Genomic DNA, 25,302 nt, shown 5'->3' with positions numbered 1-25,302 from the left:
GTGCATTCTTTTTAACACACGTTCGAAAACCTTTGTAAGTCCAATCTGTCCGCTTTTCTTGTTGCTTGCACGGTTGGTGTCACATCTAAGTAAGCGCTGCCATGCATTCCCCCTTTCTTCTCAGTTTCTCACCTCTCCTTTTCATCTCTACTTGAAGAGATCCAGGGCCCACCTGGCCTCAGCTGGGCCACACAGGGGACGGACCCTCTCTAGTGTACCGCCTGGGGGGAGTGGAGGAAACGAAGTTCTGTTCTCTTTAGACTCCTGGCCCTTGTTGGTGAATCAGTTTGCCATTAGCTGTGGAGCCAGAAGGGGGAGCTAGAGGCTAACCATTGGAGAGCCACGCCTCCACGTGGGGCATACCTGATGGACACTACTAGGGACAGCACTTCCAGCAGCAGGTCTGCACCGAAGACGGCCAGGGCAGCCGGTGGAGGGGGCGTGGCGGTGGCTCCGTACTTTAGGAAGCAGGTGATGGAGAGGATCAGGAACACTGTGGTAGACAGAAACACGTCCAGGAGGGAACTGAAGGTGGCGCTGGCAAAAGTCTTCACAGGGGAGTTCTTTATGACCTGTTCAGAGCAGGAAAGGACGGGGATGAGTGGGCCTGTCCACAGATGGCCAGGAGGGACAGAGCGAGGGGCAAGACAGCCATTTCACTGAGTGCTGCCGACCAGGCGCAGGCCGGTGCATGCTCCAAGTGGATCATCTCCGGGTGACTGCCGAATTTAAAGGTGCTGAGGCAAAGGGACGTTAAGAAACTTGCCTAGGGTCACCCAGCAACAGCTGAAAGTCAACAGCCTCTCAAACACAATTGCACAGTCATTTTGAAAGATGAATCACTGTCTTAGAGTTCAGGGGTCTACATCTGTGAAGGCGTTAGGTGACAGAGGTGTCCAGTGAATGGACAGATGTGAAAGCCGGCTTCATGGGAAGACAGGCAGGTGTTTAAGCAGCAACAGCCGAGGAAAGCCTCCATGCAGGGGATGGGAGCACAGACCCTTTATTGAGAGAGTGAAGGTTCAGCAGTTAAGAGTATCTGTTGGTCTTCCAGAGGACCTGAGTTTGATTTCTAGCACACACACGGTTCACAGCTATCCCTAACTCCAGTTCCTGGGGATCCAACACCCTCTTCTGCCCTCCATAGGCACCAGGCACACATGTGGTGCATGCACATACACACATGAAAGCAAACACACAAGAATTAAAAAAGAAAGAAGTCTTTTTTTTTTTTTTTTTTAAAAGAGAGAAAGCCTGTGTAGGTGTTGCTCTGGGATGGCTGGGTACTGGGTGCAGGATGGATATGAGACACTGTCTGAAGGGAACTGGTAGCCTGATCTTGGAATAACAGGCACAGGAAACAGGGCACTGTGTGAAGTTTACTAAAGAGGCACATGTATGGTGCCAGGGAATTTAGGAGGAGGAAACTGCTAGCACATGACGCATTTAAAACATGACCAGTTCCAGACCCCTATAGGCCCTTCAGCGGGGGCATCCCAGTCAGAGCTCGCCACAGCCCAGCGAGGAAGAGGCGCCACTGCTCCTTGAGTGTAGATGGAGGCTAAGAATGGCTTTCCCAGGTACCCCAGGGAATAAGAGCAGGAGGAGCTAACTCCCAAGTGTACCCCAGGCCCGTCTTAGGACAAAGAGAGAATGTGTAGCCAGAGGCTGCGGAGAGAGGGAGAGAACGCAGCAGACTACTCATGGGGCGTGGCGTTCAGCCGTGGTGGAGGGGTAAGGGATGGAGCAGCTGGAGGTTTGTGGGAGGGAGAGGCCTGTGGCTTCAGTTGAGTGCAAGTCCTCTCAGGCCAAACTGGCTCTCTTCCTCAGCCTTAGACAGACCCCAGGAGCGGGGCAAGATGGGAAAAGTCAGGACTTGGCCTTGGGGAATGAGTGCTGGTCAGCTCCAAGATCAAGCCTAGACTCACCTGAGCGAGGTGGGCACAGGGCTGGAGTCCTAATACCCGCCGCCCATGGAATTCAGAGGCTCTGAAGACGGCCATGGGCCTGGTCCTAACTTCTGAGGTTCCCTAAAAGGACCTAAGATCTTGGAGGTGAGGCTGCCACAGTGACCTCCTCTGCAGAGGCACTCGGATGTCCCTGTTCTCTCTGGGAATCTAATTAGCATTCTAGGGAGCAGCCAGGGCTTGGGCAGAGAAGACTCAGGACAGCCAGCCAAGGGGGCTTCACTCTCAACTGAATACCGAGGCTTCCAACTCCTGGTCTAGAGTGCCAAGGCTCACCACTTCTTGCTTTAGGGAAATACTTGTAGGATTTGTGTTTGGAATGTTCAGTGACATTCACTGTCCAGTGGGGGACTGACAGGACAGCAATTCTAGCCGCATAAAACAAAGATTAGCCACATCTTATACATTATGGTCTCTCTGGGTCATGGCTTGGACATAATCAACATGAAGACCTGCCCAATAAGCAAGTAAAATCTGAATGACACCCCTCTTGGTCCTGGGGTCTGATGATGGTGCACTTTTGTCTCTGGGACACTCAAGTCAGGTTGGGGGCCAAGGGAAAGAGAGCTGGGATCTGCTCCCTAGAGCTCCACCCAGGTTCCAGGGTCTTCCATTCATTCCTTTCTAGCATGCCTGCTGAATATGTCTGGTGTGTGGGCTGTGCTGGGATTTATAGCACAGCAACGGAGATCTGAATGTTAGGTTCAGAAATCAGATGGGATTCCAACATGGGGTGCACACGAAGAAGAAAGAAGATGCAGGGAAGTAGAACCCAGCTGGCATCAAGGATGGTTTCCCGGAAAAAATGATGTGAGAGTTAACCCTTAACTCCAGGGCGCTGAGACAGTGGTGTGGCAGAGGGGCTATGGACCCATATTCTGGATGGAGGTACAGAGCTCTTGATTTTTTTGGTCCCATTTCAGAGGGTTGGAAGTGACAGCATCATGGGGAGAGAAGTGTCACTCAAGAACCCAGAACAGGTGTGACCAGGCATCTTTCCAAGGGACAGCCATGAGAAGACCAGAAATGACAGCTATGGAGGAAACAGTCTGGTGGGATGTGGCTTAGCTTTAAGATAAAGGAGCATAAAGGGCCTTGGTTTCCAAAACAGGGCTTCCTGGTTGTGGGAACGCGACATCAGCCTTCATTTTCCTGGCACTTGGTAAAACACAAACAAACGTGTCCTAAAAGAACGAGGACTGTTGTGAGGCCGCAGCAGAACGTACCTCTTCCTGGTAGCTGCTTCTGTAGGATCGCTCCAGCTCCTGATCCAGGAAGTTCAGGCTGAACTGATTGATGGGTGGCTTGAAGAAATAATCTTTCATCAGGCTGGAAGACACAACCAATGCACTCCATCAACACCAGCAGACAGTCTCAGATGCCTCTCACTGAGCACATCACCAAAGCTACCTCTGAAAGCCACCGTGTGACAGGTGCTGTCCCCATAAGCAGACCTCGAGGAAAGCCCTTTGTGTCTCTAGACACAATCAGATGCTGTTCGCCTTCATTAAGGATGACAATTCACCACAATCACCACACTCGTTATCAGACCCTGCTTCAGAACAGAGTCCACATATCCAGGACTGGAGGACAGAGAAGGCACATCTTTCATCCTGTGAGGTGATCTTTTCGGAGAGCCAGCAGATCTTGGTGCCGAGAGGACTTACACTGATTTGGAGGCTTCAAATGAAGGCAATTCCAAAAGCTTCCTGTCATCCAGAACACTGACAGTAATTACACCTCAACTCTAACACGGAGCTACTGGAGTGGGTGTTTACAGTGGGGTAATTGCGGGGCCATTGTCAGATATTCAGAGTGCAGAAGAGACCTGAAAAGTGATCATGCTCAATGATTTTAATAGCTGAGAAATCAAACCTGATTTATGTGACTCTTTATTCTTCTATGGATTGTCAGCAAATTGCAATATCCTTGTTATGATTTGGAAATTACTAAAAATTTAAGAGAACACTGGTGTGATTCCAGAAGGCAAACACAAACGGGGGTGTAATCTCTCTCCCACATACAGTAGCCATTAACCTGACGTCATATAAAACAGGGGGAGCCTCAAATGTGCCTGTCACATGGTGCACTTCCTGCAGACTGATTCTCTTCTGTGATGAACATGCAATAACTTATCTTCTCAGACTCCAGAGAGGGAAGTCTGTCTGTCCCTTCGAGTTGCTCTGCCTGCCTTTCCAGCAACAGACGGAGGGAAAAGACAATGCTGCAGCAGATGCAGCAGCAGCAGCACTCGGAAGGCCAAGGCGGGAAGACCAAGAGTTTAAGGACACACGGGCTATAAATAAGACTGGGCAGGGGCAGGGAAAGAGAGGAGGAGAGAGGAGAGCAAAGAAAGGGGAGGGAGAGGAGAGAGACTCCCCCCTCTAGTACTGGGATTTGGGTTTGCATCACCATGCCTGGCTCTAAAATCCAGTCTTAATGGCTTAGAAATCTAGAGAATAGGGGCTGGAGAGATGGCTCTGCTGTGAAGAGTACCCACTGCTCTTCTGGAGGGCCCAGAACCCACATGGTGGCTCAAAGTCATCCATACCCCCGTGACAGAGGATCTGATGTCCCCTTCTCCCCTCCACACATGTAGCACATATAACATACACATACAGGCAAAACATTCATACAAATAAAATACAAATAAATGTTTAAAAATTTAAGTTAGCCCCCAGTTAGAAAATAAAGTTTGGGAAGACTACAGATAATGAGGTTATAAATCCCAGAAAGAAAGAGACAGGAAAGAGGACGGCCAGTTCCTGCACATAAATTGTCCCCACATCTAATTCTGACTCTCAAAACTGCATCTTAACTGCACATGAGTGGTGGACTCCAAGGAGCCCAGTTAAGACCATCTGAATTCAGATGAGACAAAAACTTAGTATTCTTCAAAGAGATACAATGAAATTCAGGTTTTCTAAGTGTCACAATGTTGATACAATCCAATGTTGCTAGGCTTACAAAGAACTGGAAAACATAACCACACACAAAAGAAATGCAATCCTTATGGATGAACTCAAGACTACTGAGAGTCGGGGTAAGAGGGCAGGGACTGTTATTCCATGCAGCTAGAACACATGTGACAGTGAGGGCATGACAATGAGAGGACAGTAATAGAGCGTAATTACTAACCGGCATATACTGCACTATTTCTTCATGGAAAGTGAAGTGATTTAACACTAATTCCAAACCAACAAACACAGCCTAAGGATGGAGTCCTAGTTTAGATTCAGCTGTCAACCTGAGAGAATCCAGAGTTATCTGGGGGACTCTTCCTGAGGGATTTACCAGATCAGACTGGCAAAAGGCCTGTGGTCTTTAAGGCTGATTGATGTGGGAGGACCCAGGCCACTGTGGGCAGTGCCATCCCTGGGCAGGTAGTCCTGGACTGTATAAAAAAAAGATAGCTAAATATGAGCCTGGGAGTGAGCCAGTGAGCAATGTTCGTCTATTGTTTCTGTTCCAGATTCCTGCCTTGAGTTCCTCCCATGACTTCCCTTAAAATGGATTATGACCTGGAAGTGTAGGGCGAAATAAACCCTTTCCTCCCCAAGTTGCTTTTGGTCATGGTGTTTACCACCAGTCAGAATGGAAACCAGAACAGGTATGAATCTGTAACTCCTGGAGCTACAACTAAACTATGGTCTGGGTGTCTAGCTACCACTAAACTCCCAGAGCACCACTGGAGAGTCTAATGTTCTTTTCTCAATAATGGATAGAACAACAGAAAACAAGTGAACAGATAATCAGAGCAGTACTGTCAACCATCTGGACCTAATTGATGCTTACAAATCAGAGCATTCTGCAAAATGCAAAATAGTTAAGAATTGATCACACCCAGAATATATATTCTTTTCAAGTGCATATATCTTCACCACAGCAAGCCATATATGAGAACACAAAAACAAGCCTCAATTTATGTGAAAGGACTGAAATCACAAAGAGCATGTGCTCAGACCATAGCATTAAATCAAGTATTAATAAAATATCCCAAAACCATTCATCATGAAAAGGAGCCAGGAAACCTTGGAGAAAAGGCTCATTCCTGAGCTAGGGCAGGGAAGGTATGAAGTGAGCTTGGACCATCCTGTTGTGTTAAAGAGACCATGTCAAATAAATGAGGGGCCATGTCAAAAGGACCCACTCACCAGTTTGAAGGGGGTCACTGGCTAGATTCAAGCTTTTGAGTGTGGTAAGCACAAAGCTGGGACAGAACAGGGGTGCATGAGTTCAGGTTAATGATGGCGGATAAAGTAGGAACAGGGAGGGGATCTCTTTAGAGTGGCTCCTGAACACCAAGGGCAGCATGCTGCAGATGGAACTCACCACTTGAACAACCATAGCCAGGATGGCTTCAGGCAAGACTCGTCACAGATGTTAACCCAAGGAAGTCTGACAAGAAGTGGGATAATTCTGAGATCTTCCCACGATTGCCTATTAGTCTTAATGAGAAAATAATAATAGTTTGGAGAAACTGGTGATGGCTCACCCAGTCCAGATGCCTATCACATGTTAAGGGCCAATGGGCGTCACACCCTCTGGACATGACATGGGGAGAAGGACGTGACCAACATCACCCCATTAGGCCTGGCCAGAGGCGCAGAATGTTTCCAGCAGGCTGGTAGGAAAATTCACAAAATTCAACATCCAAGTCTTTCTGTAAAAGGGTCAGCCTGTAAGTTTTTCTTTTCTTTTCTTTTTTTTTCCAAGACAGGGTTTCTCTGTGTAGCTTTGCGCCTTTCCTGGATCTCGCTCTGTAGTCCAGGCTGGCCTTGAACTCACAAAGATCTGCCTGCCTCTGCCTCCTGAGTGCTGGGATTAAAGGTGTGCGCCACCACTACCCAGCAGTTTTTCAAATGTTAACATCACGGAAGACTAAGAAAGACAGCCAAGGGACTGTCTCAGATGTAAAAAGACTCTAGAGGATTGACCAGTAAAAGATGCAACATGTGAGCCTGGATGAGATCCTGGGCTAGAGGGAGAAAGTGCCACCAAAGATGTGACAGATCGTTTGACAACCTGCAATATGGATTTAAGGCTAGAGAGACTATCCCTAAACTTCTTACATTTGATGAGTGTAAAACAACATCCTTATTTTTAGGAACTGCCTTATGAAGAGGCAATGACCAAACTGTATCCAACAGACTTGTCAAATGGTTAAAACAAAAACATAAAAAGAGGAAAGGAAGGGAGAGGGAACAGTGGGAGGGAGAGAAAAGATGAATGATAAAATAAATACAGACGGTGTGGCGGCACACGTGTCTGCCACAGCAGAAGGACTGCTACAAGGTCAAGGCCAACCAGGGCCACACAGTGAGACCCTGAGTTAACCACTATTCCCCAAAAGGTTGGGGGAGGGTAAATACGAACAAAGTATAATGACAAAAATATCACAAAACACATTTCTTTCTACGTCACTCAAAACAATTAATTAAAAAACCAGGGGAGGTGAGACAGCTGGGCAGGTAAAGGGATCTATCTGCTACCAAGCCTGACAACCTGCATTTGGACCTTGAACTGACCTCCAATGTGTATTATACTTGCATACAGGGGCACACACACTAAAGAAATAGAATAATAATAAAGAAAATAAATAAAATGCTACAAGTTGGTGGATCAGGCAGGGTATATAGTGAATTTCAAGTTTCAAATTACTTCAGAATAAAAATAAAGTAATATAATGACAACAGAGGGCAAACACATGGATGAGGCAACTCAGAGAAAGGACACAACTCCTCCAGACCGCCACCACTCACAACTCCTCCAGACTGCCACCATCACAGGCTGTGGGGTCTTACCTGTCTTCTTTGATGACATCTACAAAGTGGGCATCAGTTTTCTCACGGATGTTCTTGAACCTCAGCGGGAGGAGGGCTGACTGGTCCAAGCTCACACCTGCCCACCGTCCCTTCTCCTGCAGGATCTCACACAGGGAGGTCTGGCTGTTGGTGAGCTTCTCCTCTGGAGGAGGGCTCAGGAGTCCGTTCTGGGTTTTGGAGTTGGGTCCTCCAGAAGCCTGCCTCAAGACAGAGGAAGGAGCGGGGAGAGTGAAGGGGTCGCCAGGAGCACACGCTGGTTCTTACCCAGTCCCCAGCATGCTGGAGCCTCCATACCCAGGACTGTGAATTTATTCCCACCCAACATTCCACTTCTCCCCTAACCCCGCTTCTCCTGAGGCCCTGCTTTGGGACAGGCCATGTCTGGGTGCTCGGCAGTCAGATAAAAGAGGTCTTAGAACATCCACAACGTGAAGACAAGTTTAACGGAGAAGAGGGCTACAGGGAAGGTCAATGGGTTCCCTGAGGAGGTTCAAGGAAGGTGCCGGGGAAGGAAATGCCCAGGCTTCTGGATGAAGGATGAACAGGACTTAGTTTGGGGAGACTCTGGCTATGAGAAATGCCCCATCTGAGTCCCTTGCAGATACTGGCAGATGTAGAACGCAGAGGGGTCTCCCAAGGAGGCAGTTTCCAAAGCCTTCCTGAAGCTCTTTGTTTAGGCTTCACTCTGCCTTCCACTCCAGTCCTGCCCTGGTCTCAAAGCCTTGGCTCCAGGAGCCTCCAGACTGTTAGCTCTGCCCCAGGAGCCTCTTCCTAGGGTGCATCTCTTTCCTGAGGAGGTGTTTTGTCCCCTCGGCACCTCTGCATTCTACTGAATAAAGCCCAGCCCACAGCCCTGTAACCCAAGCCTTTTGAACCGGCTGCCCCTAGGAATCTCATCTGGTTCTACTTTCCATGGGTTGGCTCTAACTGGCCAGCCTGTTTTGGTTGTTGTTTGATTGTTCTTCAGTGCTGGGGATCAAATCTAGGGCCTTGCGCATGCAAAACACATCCTCCACCCTCCCTACTGAGCTGTGCCCCCAGCCCCTCCATCATTTTATCTATCGGTCTAGTCAGACCCACACCTAGAAGGTGCGGAATGCTATTACCTAAGAGGAGCTATTCTCAGAACTAAGAAGTTGACGAGACAGGAATGTCACCTTAGGTGGATGCGCCAGGAGAGGCAGTGACAGGAACAACAGCCATGAGCTTGTTACCTTGGTGCCGGCCGGAGGCTCGTCTTGACAGCCATTTTGCACAGCTCCTCCTTCTGCACCAGCTTCAGATTTGGGAGCAAATGTGATTCCACATGAAGGGCAAGTCTGAGAGGAAACACAGGCCAGAGCAACAGATTTACAAAATACCTCCATGACACAGGGTTCAGACACTCCAGGGGTGTCGTTACAGCCTGGACTCACACAGAATTGATGGAAGCGAGTGGGAGCCACATGGATTCAGGAAGACCTGAGAACGAACTGGCAGGATGAAAAGGAAAACAAAAACCTACACAGAACTCAGGGCCGCACAGCCAAAGGAACCGCAAAGGCCCAATGACTTTGACGGATCATTCGTACAAGGGGACGTCACTCAGCCATAACAAGCCAAAGTCCTGACACCTGCTTTCACACACACAAACCCTTACACCCTGATTACTCTCAGCCTCACTCTTTCTCATCTCCCTCCCCCTCGTTAGTTCCCCCTCCTCCTTCCTACAATCCCCCCCCCCCACCCCTGTGTTCCTGCCTTTTTGCTTTGTGTTGTGACCCACTGAGTTTATCTGGAACCATCTGTGTGACCATGGGTGACCATGGGTTTGGAACGGTGGGCTTATCAGTAGCCAGACAACGACTCGCCCTCTTCCAGAATCTGTCAGTAAGCCAGTAAGATCAGCTGGGACAGAGGGACAGAGACCCGTGAGCCCCGCCCCGTCCTTACCGACCGCTGACAAGGCCAGTACCGTGCCTGTCCAGAGCCAGGCACTGAGCTGCAGAGAGTCCATGGCTGCAACAGCTGTGTCCTAGAAAAGGACGTGTTGCAGCCCCCTCCTCATCTTTCAGCTCCCAGATTCCTTCTGCCTCATCTTCCACGATGTCCCCTGAGGTTTACGACGGGTGTTACAATGTCTTGTCTGGGCTGAGCACTCAACCGTCCTTCATTTGTTTCCCAAGTGGCCATGAGTTCCGCATTTGCTGCCATTCCTCTGAGTCTGGCCCCAGGCTACCTCTGAAGCTTCTGAAGTGTGTTGTAGGACTCTATACCTGGGTGCCTTCCATCACGCTTATTGAAAAAAAAAGGCCAGGCATGGTGGTGAACACCTGTAATCCCAGAACGTGGGCGGCAGAGACAGGAGGACTGTCACAAATTCAAAGCCGGCCCAGTCTATACAACTACATAAAGCGTTTTAGGCCAGCCCACCAGCAAACAACAGCAATACAGATCAGATGCTGGGGGTCAGGTGAGCTACACCATGTGACTCCATCTGAGAAGTCGTGAATGCCCAGGAAAGGTAGTTCTGGAGAAAGAAAGCCGACTGACGGCGTTAGGAGCGAAGGAAAAGCAGCGACTACTAACAACCATTGGCTATGCTGAATGTTTGTGTGCGCCTCTCAGCAGAATTCCTACAGTGGTGACAATAGGAGGCAGGGCCTGTGGTCGGCGATTAAGTAATGGGACCCATACTCCGCCTTCATCAAAAGAATCAATTAATTCCTGGTCATTCTCTCCCGGTCTGTGAGAAGGGGCCATACATGTATCTATGAACCAGGATTGTGTCCTCACTGGACATCAAATGAATTGATTTCCAGAACAGTGAATGACAACTTTAAAATTTTTTTTATATTTATTTTTAATTATGCTTATATGTGTTTGTGTGTGGGTACGTGCACATGTGAGCAGGTGTTTGAGGAAGCCAGTTGTGATCTGCCCAACTTGGGATCTAGGAATTAAACCCAGGTCCTCTGTAAGAACTCCTTTAATCCCAGCACTTGGGAGGCAGAGGCAGGCGGATCTCTGTGAGTTCGAGGCCAGCCTGGTCTAGAGTGAGTTCCAGGACAGGCACCAAAACCACATGGAGAAAGAACTTAACCACTGAGCCATCTCTCCAGCACACAGACAAATTCCTATTGTGCATGTCATCAGTGGATGGATTTTGTTACATCAGTTAACTGGAGTAAGACAGGCTTTTTTTTTTTTTTAAAGGAGTAATGAAGATGTTCTGAAATAACATGGCGATGGCCATCCTACCTTGAAAATATCCTGTAAACTGAACTGTACGTGATTAAAAGGTTGGCTTTGTGTTATATGAATCACAACTTAAAGTGATAACTAGTGAGCAAACTGACCACCAGCTGTTCTTGAACAGTTGCAAAGCTGTGGTTTACCAGCTCTCCGTGATGGGCAGATACAGCCTAAGTTTGGCTGAAAACTAGGGACATGTGTTTGCAGATCCAGAAACTCCAAGGAAAACAAAGGTTAGACTCAGTACAGGCAGGGGAGGAGGGGGAAGTCTGTCATTCCCATATCCAGGAGCTTCGGGCCTCAGCTCAATTACTCACTACCCTGGTGACTCCTCACTAAAGACAAAGGTGAAACTTTTCTTGGAGAGACTTTTTTTTCTTTCAAGACAGGTTTCTCTGTGTGGCTTTGGCTGTCCTGGATCTCTCTCTGTAGCCCAGGCTGGCCTCGAACTCACAGAGATCCACCTACCTCTGCCTCCCGAGTGCAGGGATTAAAGGCGTGCGCCACCATCGCCTGCCACTTTAAAGGATTAAATCTGTACAGCCTAGCACAGTTCCCAAAATTCACTATGTCCTGAAGAGTTACTACTATTGTTAACGTGACACAGCGACCTAGGCACTGTCACCGGGACAGCAATGGCTCTTTGCCAATGAAGATGATTTCTTCTCAGTGAGAACTATTAAACACTGGGATCAATTATGAAGACTAGGTATTACTGGGAAATTAAAAATACATAATACTTCATAGCCTAAGAGCAAGAGTATGACCCAAGTTCACATCCAAACTGAGGTCACTGATCACTGCTGCATGAAATAAAAGCATAAAGATCCTAAGGAGTTGCGTAGCTTGGGAATCTGACATAATGGAGAACAAACATCCATATTCATCTGAAAGTGAAAGTACATGTGCCAAAAGCAGCTATGGTGCATTAATTAGCATATCTGAACAAATATACTAGCTCACAGGTAAAGTCACCTTATATTCTTAAAAGCGTGTGCCACCACCGCCTGGCGATCCCTCGTCTTTGCTGGCTAGCTGATTTAGATGAATCCGGGAGCTCCAGGTTCAGTGAGACTGACTGTCACTAAGATGGGGAGTGACTGAAGGAGATACCTCTCTAGTCTACACACATGCTCACGCACGCACGCACGCACACACACACACATTATCCAATATCCAGCACAAGTGACCCTCTGAGCCCTCAATGGAGGAATGAAGAAAAGGGCCCAAGAGATACACCTAGTTCTGGGGGGGGGGGGGTGAGACCCTGCATTGTACTCGTGCAGTGGTTGGCTTGCTCCTCCAGGGGGCGCACTGAACATTTCACTAGCCCTAGTTGACTAAGGAAGGGAAGGCCACAGCTTAGTTAGTGGGGTCAGGTTGACCTTACGGTTTGAAGGGCATTACTTTGAGTCAAACCTCTAGGCTCCAAAGATCTTGAAAACGGGAGGGTGAAACAGTAAACAGCTATTGTCTGACAACTTTCAAACATTAAGACTGGAGAAGAACCACACGGTTCAGTGGTTAAAGCCATTGACATCGCCACCACCCTGAAACAGTGGTCCTGGTTCTACCACCTAATAGGTGGAGGCCAAGCCTCCTTCACAAAATGGAGTTATGTCTACCTAAAATATATTACTATAAGGGCAAACAGAGGACGCACATATAAAGTATGTCAGAATATTTCAAGAGTAGCTTTTTTTTTTTTTTTAAGACATGGTCTCAGGGCTGCAGAGATGGCTCAGTGGTTAAGAGCACTTGCTACTCAATCATGAAGATCAGAGTACAGATCCCAACACTAATGTCAGGAGGCTCACAAACACCTGTAACTCCAGTTCCAAGGGATCTGACACCCTCTTCTGGCCTCCATGGGACACCCATACAAATGTGAGCATATACCAACATAGATACACAGACACAGACAGACAGACAGACAGACAGACACACACACACACACACAATTAAAGTAAAATAAGTATTTTTTTAATACATGGTCTCACTGTGTAGCCCTGGGTGTCCTTAAACTCATCACACAGTCAAGTTCAGGTTGTCTCTGAAGTTGTAATCATCCTGCTTCTACATCCTGAGTGTTGGGATTATAGATGTGCTACCACACACAGCTTCAAAGCAGTTTCATTTTGTATGCCAGCTCTACCCCTGAGGTACTGACTTCACAAACCCTTCAGTTAGAAGAGTTTTAAGAGCACATTTTGGCTCTATGGAGGGAACAGATGGATTGGTGATGTCTGCTCTGGGGGACACAGTGGTAACGGGCAGCTGCCGTCTCAGGGACTTCTTAGCCGGGTGGTTCCAGAGGGACCCAGGCCTGCAGCAGGTCGTTTCAGTGAACTCTGAAAACGGTGCTCTTTGACAATCTCCTTCTGTCTCAGCCACTTTCTTTTGGGGAGATTTTCTTAATTAAAAGTTTTAGGACAAAAGCCAAGAGTGGTGGCGCACACCTTTAATCCCAGCACTCCGGAGGCAGAGGCAGGTGAATCGCTGAGTTTGAGGCCAGCCTGGTCTACAGAGTGAGTTCCAGGACAGCCAGGACTATTAAACAGAGAAACCCTATCCTGAAAAAAGCAAAAACAAAAACAAAAACAAATCCAAAAAAGTTTAGAACAAATGAAAATTTAAAAATTTCAGAAAAACCCACCCTCCCTGGGAGAGATATTCTCCTGTCTCAACACCCTGTTCAGTCTGGAGGCTCCTTTGTAGCCCGAGGCATCAACTACACAATGGAGAGTCTCCTTCCTTCTCTACACCCCACGGCAAGTTCCCTTTCACTGCTTCTCCACCTAATTTCAATCTGAACTGAATCATCTCATAACCCAGCTTTTGCTGAGCGCTGACACACCTGTGGAACTTTCCCCACTCACCAAAATGTCAATCTCTGCCCTGTAGCTGCTGGCATCTCCATCATTGCCAAGAACCCCCCACCAACCCAGACAAGAGACTTTCCTACACACCTGGGGAGGCAGGGCTCACTGTGGGCAAGGCTGGTGGGCATGTTAGAGAGTATTCACTGTCGAAATGACAACAGCTATGAGTTAGAAGTGTTTGTGTGCTAAAGACACAGAGAGGCAGTCAGGTCTGCAGTCTTGCCATGGACGAGCTCAGGAAATCCTCTTGACCACACAGAACCTTCTGGTGCTGAGAAGTACCAAGAACACTTGCTGCACAAGCATGAGTACTTCTACCCTGACCCAAGTATCTAGAGTAAAAAAGCTAAGAGTGAACAGAAGCCTGTAATCCTGGTGCTAGAGCAGAGACAGAGACTGGAGGATTGCTGGGGACTACTGGACAGACAGCCTAGCCAAAAACAAACATTGTGCACCAGGTACAACTGAGAGACCCTCAAGGTCTCAAGGGAATGAGATGGAAAGCGATAGAGCAGGACAACCAATATCCTGCCCTGGCTGTCACGCATGCACACACAAGAACACACATTTGTATACATATGTATACACATGTATACACCACACACACACACAAGCTCTCACACAAAGAAAAAGATATAAGCCTTCTGAAGACAGTTTGTGGACAGGGAGGTCTGACTCAAGAGTTCCTGGCCCCTGATCACCATGGGGTTTGACTCTGGCTGCCTTTCCTGTTACAAAGAGGGCCTGTGAATAATCCCAGGACTTTGACCTGCTGGCTCCCGATCGATCACCTGAAATGACCCACGCTGCTGTCACCGCTGTCTTGGTTCTCCTGAGCGGCTCTATTGGTACACACACAATAAAGGGAATGCTACAATCCCCGAAACAGCACACCTATGGCGAAGGAGTTTGCTGGCTGTTGCCTGGGTAACCTGAGAATCCTTGGAAACTCACCGAGAGCACACTTCACCTTTCCCCTCCCCCCTGGTGGACATGAGCTTTGAAGGGAAAACCATATTCCTCTAACACACATGGACACGTTTTCATTTGTTTCTGATATGTTTCAATGTATACACCCTAATTCTGGTCAGAACACATGACACAGAGTTATAATGTAGTGACACGTAGTTATAACGCTGTTTTTTTGTTTGTTTTTATTCCAGGCTATTGCCTATTGCAAGATAAATCATTTTGAAGTCAACACCTGTCCCTTTTCATAACGGCCACAGGAGGGAACAGGGAAGCCTCTTTGGGGGATAGAAACATCCGTGAGTGTAGATGTATCCAACCATCTTATTAAATAAGAAACACAGAGCCAATGCAAAGAAGAAAGCCAAGAGATCAGAGCTAAGAGCCTTACCCTGCAGCTAGCCTCTTAAGCTGAGAGACCTCTCCGAAAGAGAGCTACTTCCTGTGTGTTTGTCTTTATATAGTCTTTCTGTTCTGACTTCTCATTGGTTGTAAACCCAAACACATGACCGCCTTGTCACTGCCTGTCTGTAGAGACTTCCAGGTCTTCTATGGTATTGAGATTAAAGGCGTGCACCACCACCGCCACGCTCTTGCTATGGCTCTAATAGCTCTGACCCCCAAGCAACTTTATTTATTAACATACAAATAAAATCACATTTCAGTACAAATAAAATACCACATTACTGATTAGTTAGCAATGTGTCCTGGCACTAGAAGAAGCATCCTCACTTGACTGCCATGTTGGACATGGCTGGCTGGCAAGCATGACTCTGGACAACAAATATCACTGAGTTCTCCAAGCTCTTTGTATCTCAAGCTTTTCCTCCTCAGAAACACCCATGACACATGGACAACAAGTTCCATTTTACACAAGAGGAAGCCAAGGGGAGAAGAGAAGAGGCCCACCAACACAGAGTCAGTTAGAAAGCCACGGAGGAGCTATGAGCCCAAGCAAAACACGAAAAGAAAACCACCTGACCTAACCACCACACACTGGGTGCTCCGTGTTGGGAAGAAGACATCAGGCTAACTATGTCATCTATGGTGAGGACTTTGTCACTTAAAAAAATGGACTAGGTATGAGTAGGAGCATTTTCAAAGCCTATGATTTCTGCCGAGAAAATATTAAGAGGTAAACAGAAACGAATCCTTGGAGGAAAGCAAAAAGCAGCACTTGCCACAGAGAAGAAAGGCTCCACCAACCTGAGAACAGGAAGCCGTACACGAACACTGGAGGCAAAACTGTGAACAAACAACTGGAAACTCACACACGAGAGCTCAAAGCCACCTTATATAAAATCAAAGAACACCAAATTACTGAACTTTTCATTTAGTTCCTCAGCCCTACAGGACTTTCGGACTTAAAAACTAAGGTTGGTTAAAAAAAAAAAAAATCCAAGTGAAGGATAGATTAGCTTTAGCTGAGCCTGGAAGTCCAGGCTTATAATCCCAGAAGCACAAGCAGAGAGATCCGGGGTTCTGGGCCAGCCTGGGCTGCATGAGACCCTATCTTAAAAAGAAAGAAAAAGAAAGAGAAAAAATCCATATAGATTAGTTTCAGTAGTCTGTAGGAAAGAAGAGGGTTACTATGTTGTGCAAATAATATTTATTATTTGGGGAAATTTCACTTACAAATGGCACTGCATGGCTGATAACTTCATTAAAGGATATTAAGTATATCTTTCTACTTCAACTATTATACATGATTTCCTTATTCCATTTTTGTTTATTTATGTTGTATGCATGTTGTGGTATGCATGTGGAAATCAGGGTAACTTGTGGGAGTCAGTTTTCTCTTTCCACCACGAGGGCCTGGGGACGGAACTTAGTTTGTCAGATTTGGTGGCAGGCATCTTTACCTGGTGAGCCAGCTCATGGGCTTCAATTTTTCTTTAAAAAATATTTTCTGACTTATAGTTGTGGGAAACAGGGTCAAATGTACGGTCACATGCCTTTCCTCTCAGCATTTGGGAGGCTGAGGCAGGAGGATTTGAGGCTGGTTTGGGTTATACAGCAGGACTGCCTCCCAAACACCTCTCTGATTTCTCAGTTCTTGGGGCAGGGAGCAATGGCCACTAATGCAGCTCTTTGAGGTCAGAGGGACCCTGTCTGGGTTGTCTGACTCAGAATTTCACAAGTCAACCAGACCAGAGTTCCTTTTGCATCTCACACCTGTGTTCATCCTGAGAATTACTGCACAAGGGAACACGTTTTGAGTGACACCACCTTATGGTAGGCTTCCTCAGGGCACAGGATCACAAATCCACAAGGAGTTTCCTTTCCTCGATGAAGTAACTACTGACATAGAAACAGCAGCTTGCTGAGGGGAAGTAAACAGATGCTGCGAGGGTTCCAGTCAATGGAGAAGCCCGTGTTAGGCAGACAGTGTCACCGAGGTCACGAAGCAATGTCACCGTCCAAGGCACTGAGGTGCACTGCAGAAACTGACACAAGGATGCAGAGCAGACCACTGGTATTTTGCAAACTCTACTTGAGGAGGACCTTCCAGGGCTGGTGGTCATCTTCACTGCCTCGGATACAGACTTGGTGCTCTGCCTCTACGTGCAGAATCAGAGGCAGCTACCCAGCGCTCCTGGGTGCTCAGGACTGGACGTCTGCTGGCTTCTGCTGCTGGGGAGATGGGACTGTAGAAGGGCTCCTGGAAGTAACTCTTCCATCAGGTGGCCTTCCCTTTATCTTTTCAGGTTCTGTGTGCCCCAAATGTGGAATCCAAATGATCCCAATGTTCTGGGACATCTCTAGTCCAAAAAATCCTGACCATGTGCCCAAACTATCCATCCAGAACCCAAAAATTACACTTCATGAACTATCTTTCCCTCCTGAAAGGGACACAAAGATCTTCTTTTCCCCCTTTTCACAAGTGTCTTGGCGGTTCAGTCAACTTGATAGATCCTTATTCCATTTGCAAGAATTCATGTTGTTTGGAAATGTGTACACGGTAATAGAATATGCTAAGGAGTTTTTGCCCTTCAGATCAAAACAAATCTTTACAACTAGAAGAAAATGGTCTTTTAATATGAAAGAAATCTGTCTTAAGGCATGGAATCCCTGATGCTCGAGCTGCCAGTGTGTCATGGGGAACTCAGCCACGCATGCCCAACAGGCAGATGAACACAAGTCATTAAGTTTGAGTTTTGAGCTCTATTTTTCTACTTAAATAAGGTTCAGTTGGAGGCCCGGGGGAGACCACTTTCCTGTATGTAAGAAGAACACTTTTGGAAAGCCACATTTTTTATCCTTCCTTACCTGTGTTAAGTCGGTTGGTAGCGTGGGAGTCCCTTCTGCTGCTGCTGAAGTGCCTGTCCCTATGTCTGTGCAGGCAGTTCAGGCCAAGTCAGATATGCTGACTGTCCTGCATATACAGGGCCCACTACTGTCCTAGGCTGTCACCCAGGCTAGTAGCTCAGTGTTCTTCCCCTTTCTCCCAGGTGACACTGGGCAACATTGGGGAAATTTCAGGTTAGCATAACTGGGGAAGTGGTATATCTGGCAGAAGTATTAGTAGGCAAAGGTCAGAGATGGTACTGACCGTCTGGCAACATGCAGCCCAACCCAACACCCAGGATTATTTGGTCCAAACTGTTAGAACTGTAAAGAAGTTTCATTAAACTAATAAAGCACATGACTACAATGACAAATGAGTACTTTCAATAAATGTGGACACAGCAATGACCACAAGTAATCAGATGATGGGTGCTTGGATATTCCAGCCACATTATCAAGCCAGTTTTATTTTTGTTTTCAAGACAGGGTCTTGCTCTTTAGGTCAGGCTGGTCTCAAACTCACAGTAATCCTCTGCTTCAGCCTCCTGAGTGATGAAATTAGAGAATAAGTCACTCTACCCAGCCTCTACAAACTCTTAAACTGATAGACATGCAGCTAGCTTTCACATCTGCTAATGGTTGTAGGTAAGTCATACTAGACAGCTGTTACCATACCGTCCCACTGTTTCATTATCTGAATGCTCAAAACAGCAAAGAACTGTTAGAAGTGTCTCGCTCTCTTTTAAAAATGGAAACAGCAGATATTTAAATGTGAAAATAAGTAGAAGGGCTGAGGAAACCCCATCAGTAAAATGCTTGCTATGTAAACACGAGGACCTGAGTGTGATGCCAGCACCTCTAAGAAGTGGGTCCGGTGACACGCACGTTCACTCCCAGTGCCGAGGAGGCAGGGATAGGACACTGGTCTGTCAGACTGCTTTAACTGGTGAGCCACAGGTCCCAGTGAGAAAGAAGCCTGTTTTTAAAGTGGGGAGCAGATGGTTCTTGGGGACAACAGCAGAAGTTGTTGACCTCTGGCTTTCATGCATGCGCGCGCACGCGCGCACACACACACACACACACACACACACACACACGGCAACAGAAACATGCATGCATGAAAATACACATATACACAGAGAGACACACACAGAGAGACAGAGAGAATGAATAAAATAAAACTAAAAACATAAACAGAGGGAACCAGTAGGGAAATTAAATCCAATTTGCTAAGGGAAAAATAGCTCACAAGGAGAAAAACTGCTTATGCCCAAGGCTGAGTGTGTTAATTCCTCAGTAGTTTATTCTGACATGGTAGTCCAGAAATAGGCACTTCTAGACTACCACAGGAGATCTCTGCTCCAGTAACAGAACACCAAAATGTTCTCAGCAGTGCTCTTTTTACAGAGAACAACATTGCAAGATTCATCAATAACAACACAATTTAAGATAATCACAAAATTGCTGGGCAGTGGCACACGACTTTAATCCCAGCACCCAGGAGGCAGAAGCAGGCGGATCTCTGTGAGTTCAAGGCCAGCCTGGTCTACAGAGTGAGTTCCAGGACAGCTAGGACTACACAGAGAAACCCTGTTTTAAAAAACAAAAACAAAAACAAATAAAAAAGAGGGGGGGGGAGGGAGGGAGGGAGGGAAGGAGGGAAGGAGGGAAGGAAGGAAGGTAGATAATCACAAAATTATGGATTTCAAGAGACAGGAAAGTATTTAAGGTGGTCTCCAAAGTAAAATAGATTCCAGCTCTCAAAGCATGATGTAAGGAAAATTACCTTTACTGACATTATCATTATCTTTGAGAGGACCCCAAAGACACCACAGATCGAAGGGAAAAAAAAAAAACTCAAATGAGAAATATTTTTATGCAAAACAGAGAGGAAATGGAGGTTTATAAAAATGCTAAAAATGCAAGCATATTAAAAATGCACAATGTAACTAACTTTATACTAAACTCTTAACTTACGAAAACTAAATTGAAAGGCATCCTGAGTCATTTGCCATATGGTGTTTATTAGTTCATGTGTTTTATTGTAGAATTACTACAAAGTTGTAGAAGAGAGAAAGAGAGAAAAAAAAACTAACCTTAAGGTTATCAAAGGTTTTGACAGTCTGTGCCAGGTCACTGACACTCCCTGGCGATGCTGTCCCCTGTCCCCTAGGGCCTGAGGACACCCGTGAGCCGTCAATGACCTCAAAGCCAGAAAGCAGGGCGTCTGCACAGCTGCAGTGAGACTCCTTGGCTCTCTGACCCGATATCAGGTATGTCTTCAAACCTATGGTGGATAAAAATCACAATCAGCACAGATGGAAAGCACGGGGGGCTGAAATGCAGCTGGGTCTTGTTCTCTGTGGGTGGAGGACACGCTCCTGGAAGGTGGAAGGATGGGGAAATGTGAGTGCCACAGTTTGTGACTGCGCCCTCTGTTTTCCCGACAGCCTCAGAAACCATTTGCCTTCACGATGCCCCGTTTATTTCTACAACGTTTGCTCTGAAGAATGGCCGACTACATGTTTTACCACTGGGAACTAAAATAAATGTTAGCAGTTCTTCCACGAAGGCATCTTATGTCTGCTGTGTGAAAGAAGCAGAATGGATGGGGGCCGGTTCCACAGTCCACTTGGTTTAGCTCTGATCTGTAAATATTCATCCCTGATCTCAACACCAGGCAGGGCTCTGCATCCAGGAAACTGTCCACCTGCACTGCAAAGGAAGGTACAGACAACTTTCCCTGGAGCAGTGTGGTACCTGAACTAGAGAAAAGGCTGAGCAAGCCTGAGCACAGCCTCCGGTTCCCAAGGTTGGGCACCCTGTGAACAGCAGCCTGTCTCTGCTACCACAGCCTTAAAAGATGCCTCTGTGCATGTATCTCTGGGATTGGTTGTTGCTTGGTATTTGGGATAGATACCAGGTCACTTTTCATTCACCAGGTACTTATCAAGCATTTCCTGTTTACAGTATACTATGAGGGATGCAGAGAGACAACAGGTCAGCTGTGATTGGGGCCTGTGTAGACTATCACCTGAAGAGAGAGCCCAGACGACAGACAAGCAGGTGTGACAGTGTCGCCACCATGTAGGGTAAGGACATATGGAGTGCTCTGGGAGTATGAGAGAGGCCACCTTGACTGTCCTCTCCAAAACTGAAAGTCTGCTACTATGATGGCATTAAGAGGCAGGGCTACGAAGTGGTGGTGAAGTAACTTTCTCTTCTTATAAATTATTCATTCTGTGGTATTGTTATGGCACCACCATCAGACTAAGACAGAAGCCTCCTGAACAGCACGTCCTCCAAGTGAGGTCAGCCAGGCATCCCCAGACATGGGTATTTCTAGATTAGTCTGCGGGGATTCCTCCAATAAAAGAGCCTTTGGCAGGTGTAGTCAACAGACAGTGCTGAGCTTAGTGTGGCTGGGACTTGTGTGTGTGTGTGTGTGTGTGTGTGTGAGATGTATAGTATGTAGTTGTGTAGTGTATGTGTAATGTATAGTATGTAGTGTGTGTAGTGTATGTGTGTAATGTATAGTATGTAGTTGTGTAGTGTATGTGTAATGTATAGTATGTAGTGTGTGTAGCATATGTGTGTATAGTGTATAGTCTGTAGTATATGTGTGTGTGTGTAGTATGTATGGTGTGTATATAGTGTGTAGTATGTGTGGTGTGTGTGTGTGTAGTATGTTTGGTGTGTGTAGTATGTATGGTGTATGTGTGTATAGTGTATAGTTTATAGTGTGTGTGTGGTGTGTGTAGAGTGTGTGTGTGTGTGTAGTATGTATGGTGTATGTGTGTATAGTATATAGTGTGTGTGTGTAGCATGTTTGGTGTGTGTGTGTGTGTGTAGTATGTATGGTGTATGTGTGTATAATGTATAGTTTGTAGTGTGTGTGTGTGGTGTGTATATAGTGTGTGTGTGTGTGTGTGGTATGTATGGTGTATGTGTGTATAGTTTGTAGTGTGTGTGGTGTGTGTAGAGTGTGTGTGTATGTGTGTAGTATGTATGGTGTATGTGTATATAGTGTGTAGTGTGTATATGTGGTGTGTGTAGAGTGTGTGTGTGTGTGTATTATGTATGGTGTATGTGTGTATAGTATATATATAGTGTGTGTGTGTGTGTGTAGCATGTTTGGTGTGTGTGTGTGTGTGTGTGTAGTATGTATGGTGTATGTGTGTATAGTGTATAGTTTGTAGTGTGTGTGTGTGGTGTGTGTATAGAGTGTGTGTGTGTGTGTGTGTGGTATGTATGGTATATGTGTGTATAGTATATAGTGTGTAGTGTGTGTATGTGTGTGTGTGTAGTATGTATGGTGTATGTGTGTATAGTGTATAGTTTGTAGTGTGTGTGTGTGGTGTGTGTATAGTGTGTGTGTGTGTGTGTGTGTGGTATGTATGGTGTATGTGTGTATAGTATATAGTGTGTAGTGTGTGTGTGTGTGTGTAGTATGTATGGTGTATGTGTGTATAGTGTATAGTTTGTAGTGTGTGTGTGTGTGTGGTGTGTATAGTGTGTGTGTGTGTGTGTGTGGTATGTATGGTGTATGTGTGTATAGTATATAGTGTGTAGTGTGTGTGTGTGTGTGTGTGTGTGTGTGTGTAGTATGTATGGTGTATGTGTGTATAGTGTATAGTTTGTAGTGTGTGTGTGTGGTGTGTGTATAGTGTGTGTGTGTGTGTGTGTGTGTGTGTGTGTGTGTGTGTGTGTGTGTGTAGCCGGAGGAGCAGCTGTCTACAGTGCACTCACCCATGGGTGTCACCAGTCTGCATCATGGATGCCACAGGGAAGCAAGAAGAAAGAATAAGGAGAGGCAGTGAAAAAGGATGGGAAGGTTGGTAGTGACAGACAGCCAACACAGGGTGAGGTGTGGTGTGGAGGAGAAGCCCTCAGCGTGAGGCTCAGGCTCCATCACCTCTCAGCTGGAGGACTTCCTCGTCTCGTCTCGTCTCGTCTCGTTTTCTCATCTGTGGGGTGAGGCTTAGAAGAGGATCACCCTGAGAGGCAGAGGTGATACTCCAAGGGTCCACAGGTTCAGCGGAGAGTATGCCTGACAACAGCAGCTGTTAGTACCAACCAGGTGTTGGAGCTGCTCATTCTCAGAGCCTCTTGCATGCTCCTCCACACAGGAAAGCAGGTTCAGAACTGCTCCAAATCTGTCTCTAACTCCGATCTTCCTTGGAGAGCTCAGCATGACCAATTTGTAGAGACAATAATGCTCTTTCACAGAGACCGAATCTACACAGGCATCCTAGACAAGGGAGTCTGGCAGATAAAGTAAGTATATTTTTATTTATGCTTGAACATGGAGAGCTCAATTTAAAGAGAATCCTGCTGCCCACACTAAAGGAACCCAGCATGAAACAGAAAGGTAGGTTTAGTTGTCCAGTAAGATCCACTGTGAGAAAAGTTAATGGCTTGAGCCTAGTGGAAGTCCTAGGCCCGAGTGTTACTGACTTAGTGGGTAGCCACACTCACAGACCCTGGCTTCTGATATGACTAGAACAGCTCACCAGGGCTAAAAGGCCCAGATAAGGTAGACAAAGTATTTACTTTGTTAAATGTGCATATACAGGAAAATAATTAGTATTATTTCCTGAAAGCTTTCTTGGTAATTCATTTTTTACCTCACCAACACTCCTATCTTTTATCAGCCTCATTTTATAGGGCTGCAGAGAGGTGTTTCCTAAGGCATTCCCACACAGTGAAAGACTTTGTATACGGTGCTTCACATGGCTCCCTCCCTTCCATACTGGGGACAGCAACCTGGACCCAGTGCATGCTAGCCAAATGCTCTACCACTGAGCCATTCCCATTTATAATACTGAAAATTTATTTTATTAGCATACATTAATCACACACAGTGGGTTTCATTATGACACTTTCATAGATAGACAGATAGATGGATAGAAAGAAAGAAAGAAAGAAAGAGAGAGAGAGAGAGAGAGAGAGAGAGAGAGAGAGAGAAAGAAAGAAAGAGAGAAAGAAAGAAAGAAAGAAAGAAAGAAAGAAAGAAAGAAAGAAAGAAAGAAAGAAAGAAAGAAAGAAAGAAAGAAAGAAAGAAAGAAAGAAAGAAAGAGTGTACTCTGGTCATATTCACCACCATTAACCTCTCCAGTTCAGCTCCCATTCTTGCTGATTGCCTTTATCTTGTATTGTGTTGTATTTTTTGGTAGCCCAGTGAGTTTAATTAGGGTTGCTTACAAGAACATGGGTGAGGAGTTAGTTACAGAAGCCTGGGAAACTTACCAGTGCCTACATAAAAAAGAAGGAAATTATTTCCCCTCTCCCGGGAACCATTAACCGCCTGTAGAACCTTGGGGAGAGACGGGGCCTTAGAAAACCCTCTCCCATTTTTTTTAACTTTCAAATTTGAACACAGGGTCTTACTAAGTTGCTTGGGCTGGATTCAGTCTCACTTTGTAGCCCAGGCTGGCCTTGACTATTTTCTCCTCTTGCCTCAGCCTCCTAAGAAGCTAGGATTCCAGACCCAGCTTTCCTTGTGTATTTTCTCTGTGTGTGTCTGTACTCTACACACACACAGGCCGGAAGAGGATCTGGCACCTGTTCCATCACATTCCATCTCTTCTCCTGAGACAAGTTCTACCACTGAACCTAGCTCTAAGGCAGCAGCAAGCAAGTCCCAACCATCCTGCCTCCACCCACCCACTCAGGCCCCACCGCGCACAGCGCTGGGGTGCTAGGGATCTAAACTCCAATCCCCATGGTTTCACAGCCAGCACTCCTACCCACTGAGCCATCTGTCCCTCCCCCAAGTATTCTTCAGTAGAGTCAGCCCTCTTCTCCTGTGGATTCCTCAGCCACAAATTCCACTGGGGATCAAAAGTCCTTTTTCAGTGGATAAAATGCTTCATCAGGACTGGAGTTCAGATGCCAAAATCATGTAAAAATGAGGCAGATGTGGCAGGTACCTGTAATTCCAGCACTTGGGAGGCAGAGATGGGATCTCCAGAGCAAGCCAACTAACTAGTCAGGCTGATTGGTTGCTCTGGGTTCAATTGAAAGACCCAGTCTCAATAAATAAGTTGGAAGGCTATGGGAGACACCTAATATCAACTTTAGGCCTTCACATGCATACACATACAAGTGCTCACACATGAGAACATATATACACAT

At 46.5% G+C, this 25,302-nt stretch overlaps 1 protein-coding gene across 2 annotated transcripts in view; it reads right to left on the bottom strand.

Annotated features, from left to right (window-relative positions):
• Adcy9 (adenylate cyclase 9) overlaps positions 1–25,302 on the bottom strand; it is a 134,821-nt gene that overhangs the window by 21,177 nt on the left and 88,342 nt on the right. The window contains exons 3-7 of one of the 2 annotated variants that reach the window (XM_028894803.1): positions 20,262–20,452; positions 9,007–9,111; positions 7,772–7,989; positions 3,194–3,296; positions 364–572 (exon numbers count right to left, since the gene is read on the bottom strand). In XM_028894803.1, coding sequence (XP_028750636.1) covers positions 364–572; positions 3,194–3,296; positions 7,772–7,989; positions 9,007–9,111; positions 20,262–20,452 — 826 coding nt within the window. Of the gene's footprint in view, positions 1–363; positions 573–3,193; positions 3,297–7,771; positions 7,990–8,949; positions 9,112–20,261; positions 20,453–25,302 lie in introns of both variants that reach the window. The other variant, XM_028894802.2, reaches the window with a different exon arrangement.

Source organism: Peromyscus leucopus, chromosome 8b (assembly GCF_004664715.2).
Source record: "Peromyscus leucopus breed LL Stock chromosome 8b, UCI_PerLeu_2.1, whole genome shotgun sequence".
Taxonomy (NCBI): Eukaryota; Metazoa; Chordata; class Mammalia; order Rodentia; family Cricetidae; genus Peromyscus; species Peromyscus leucopus.
The sequence above is the reverse complement of the archived record's forward strand: the minus strand, read 5'-3'. Positions and strand labels throughout refer to the sequence as shown.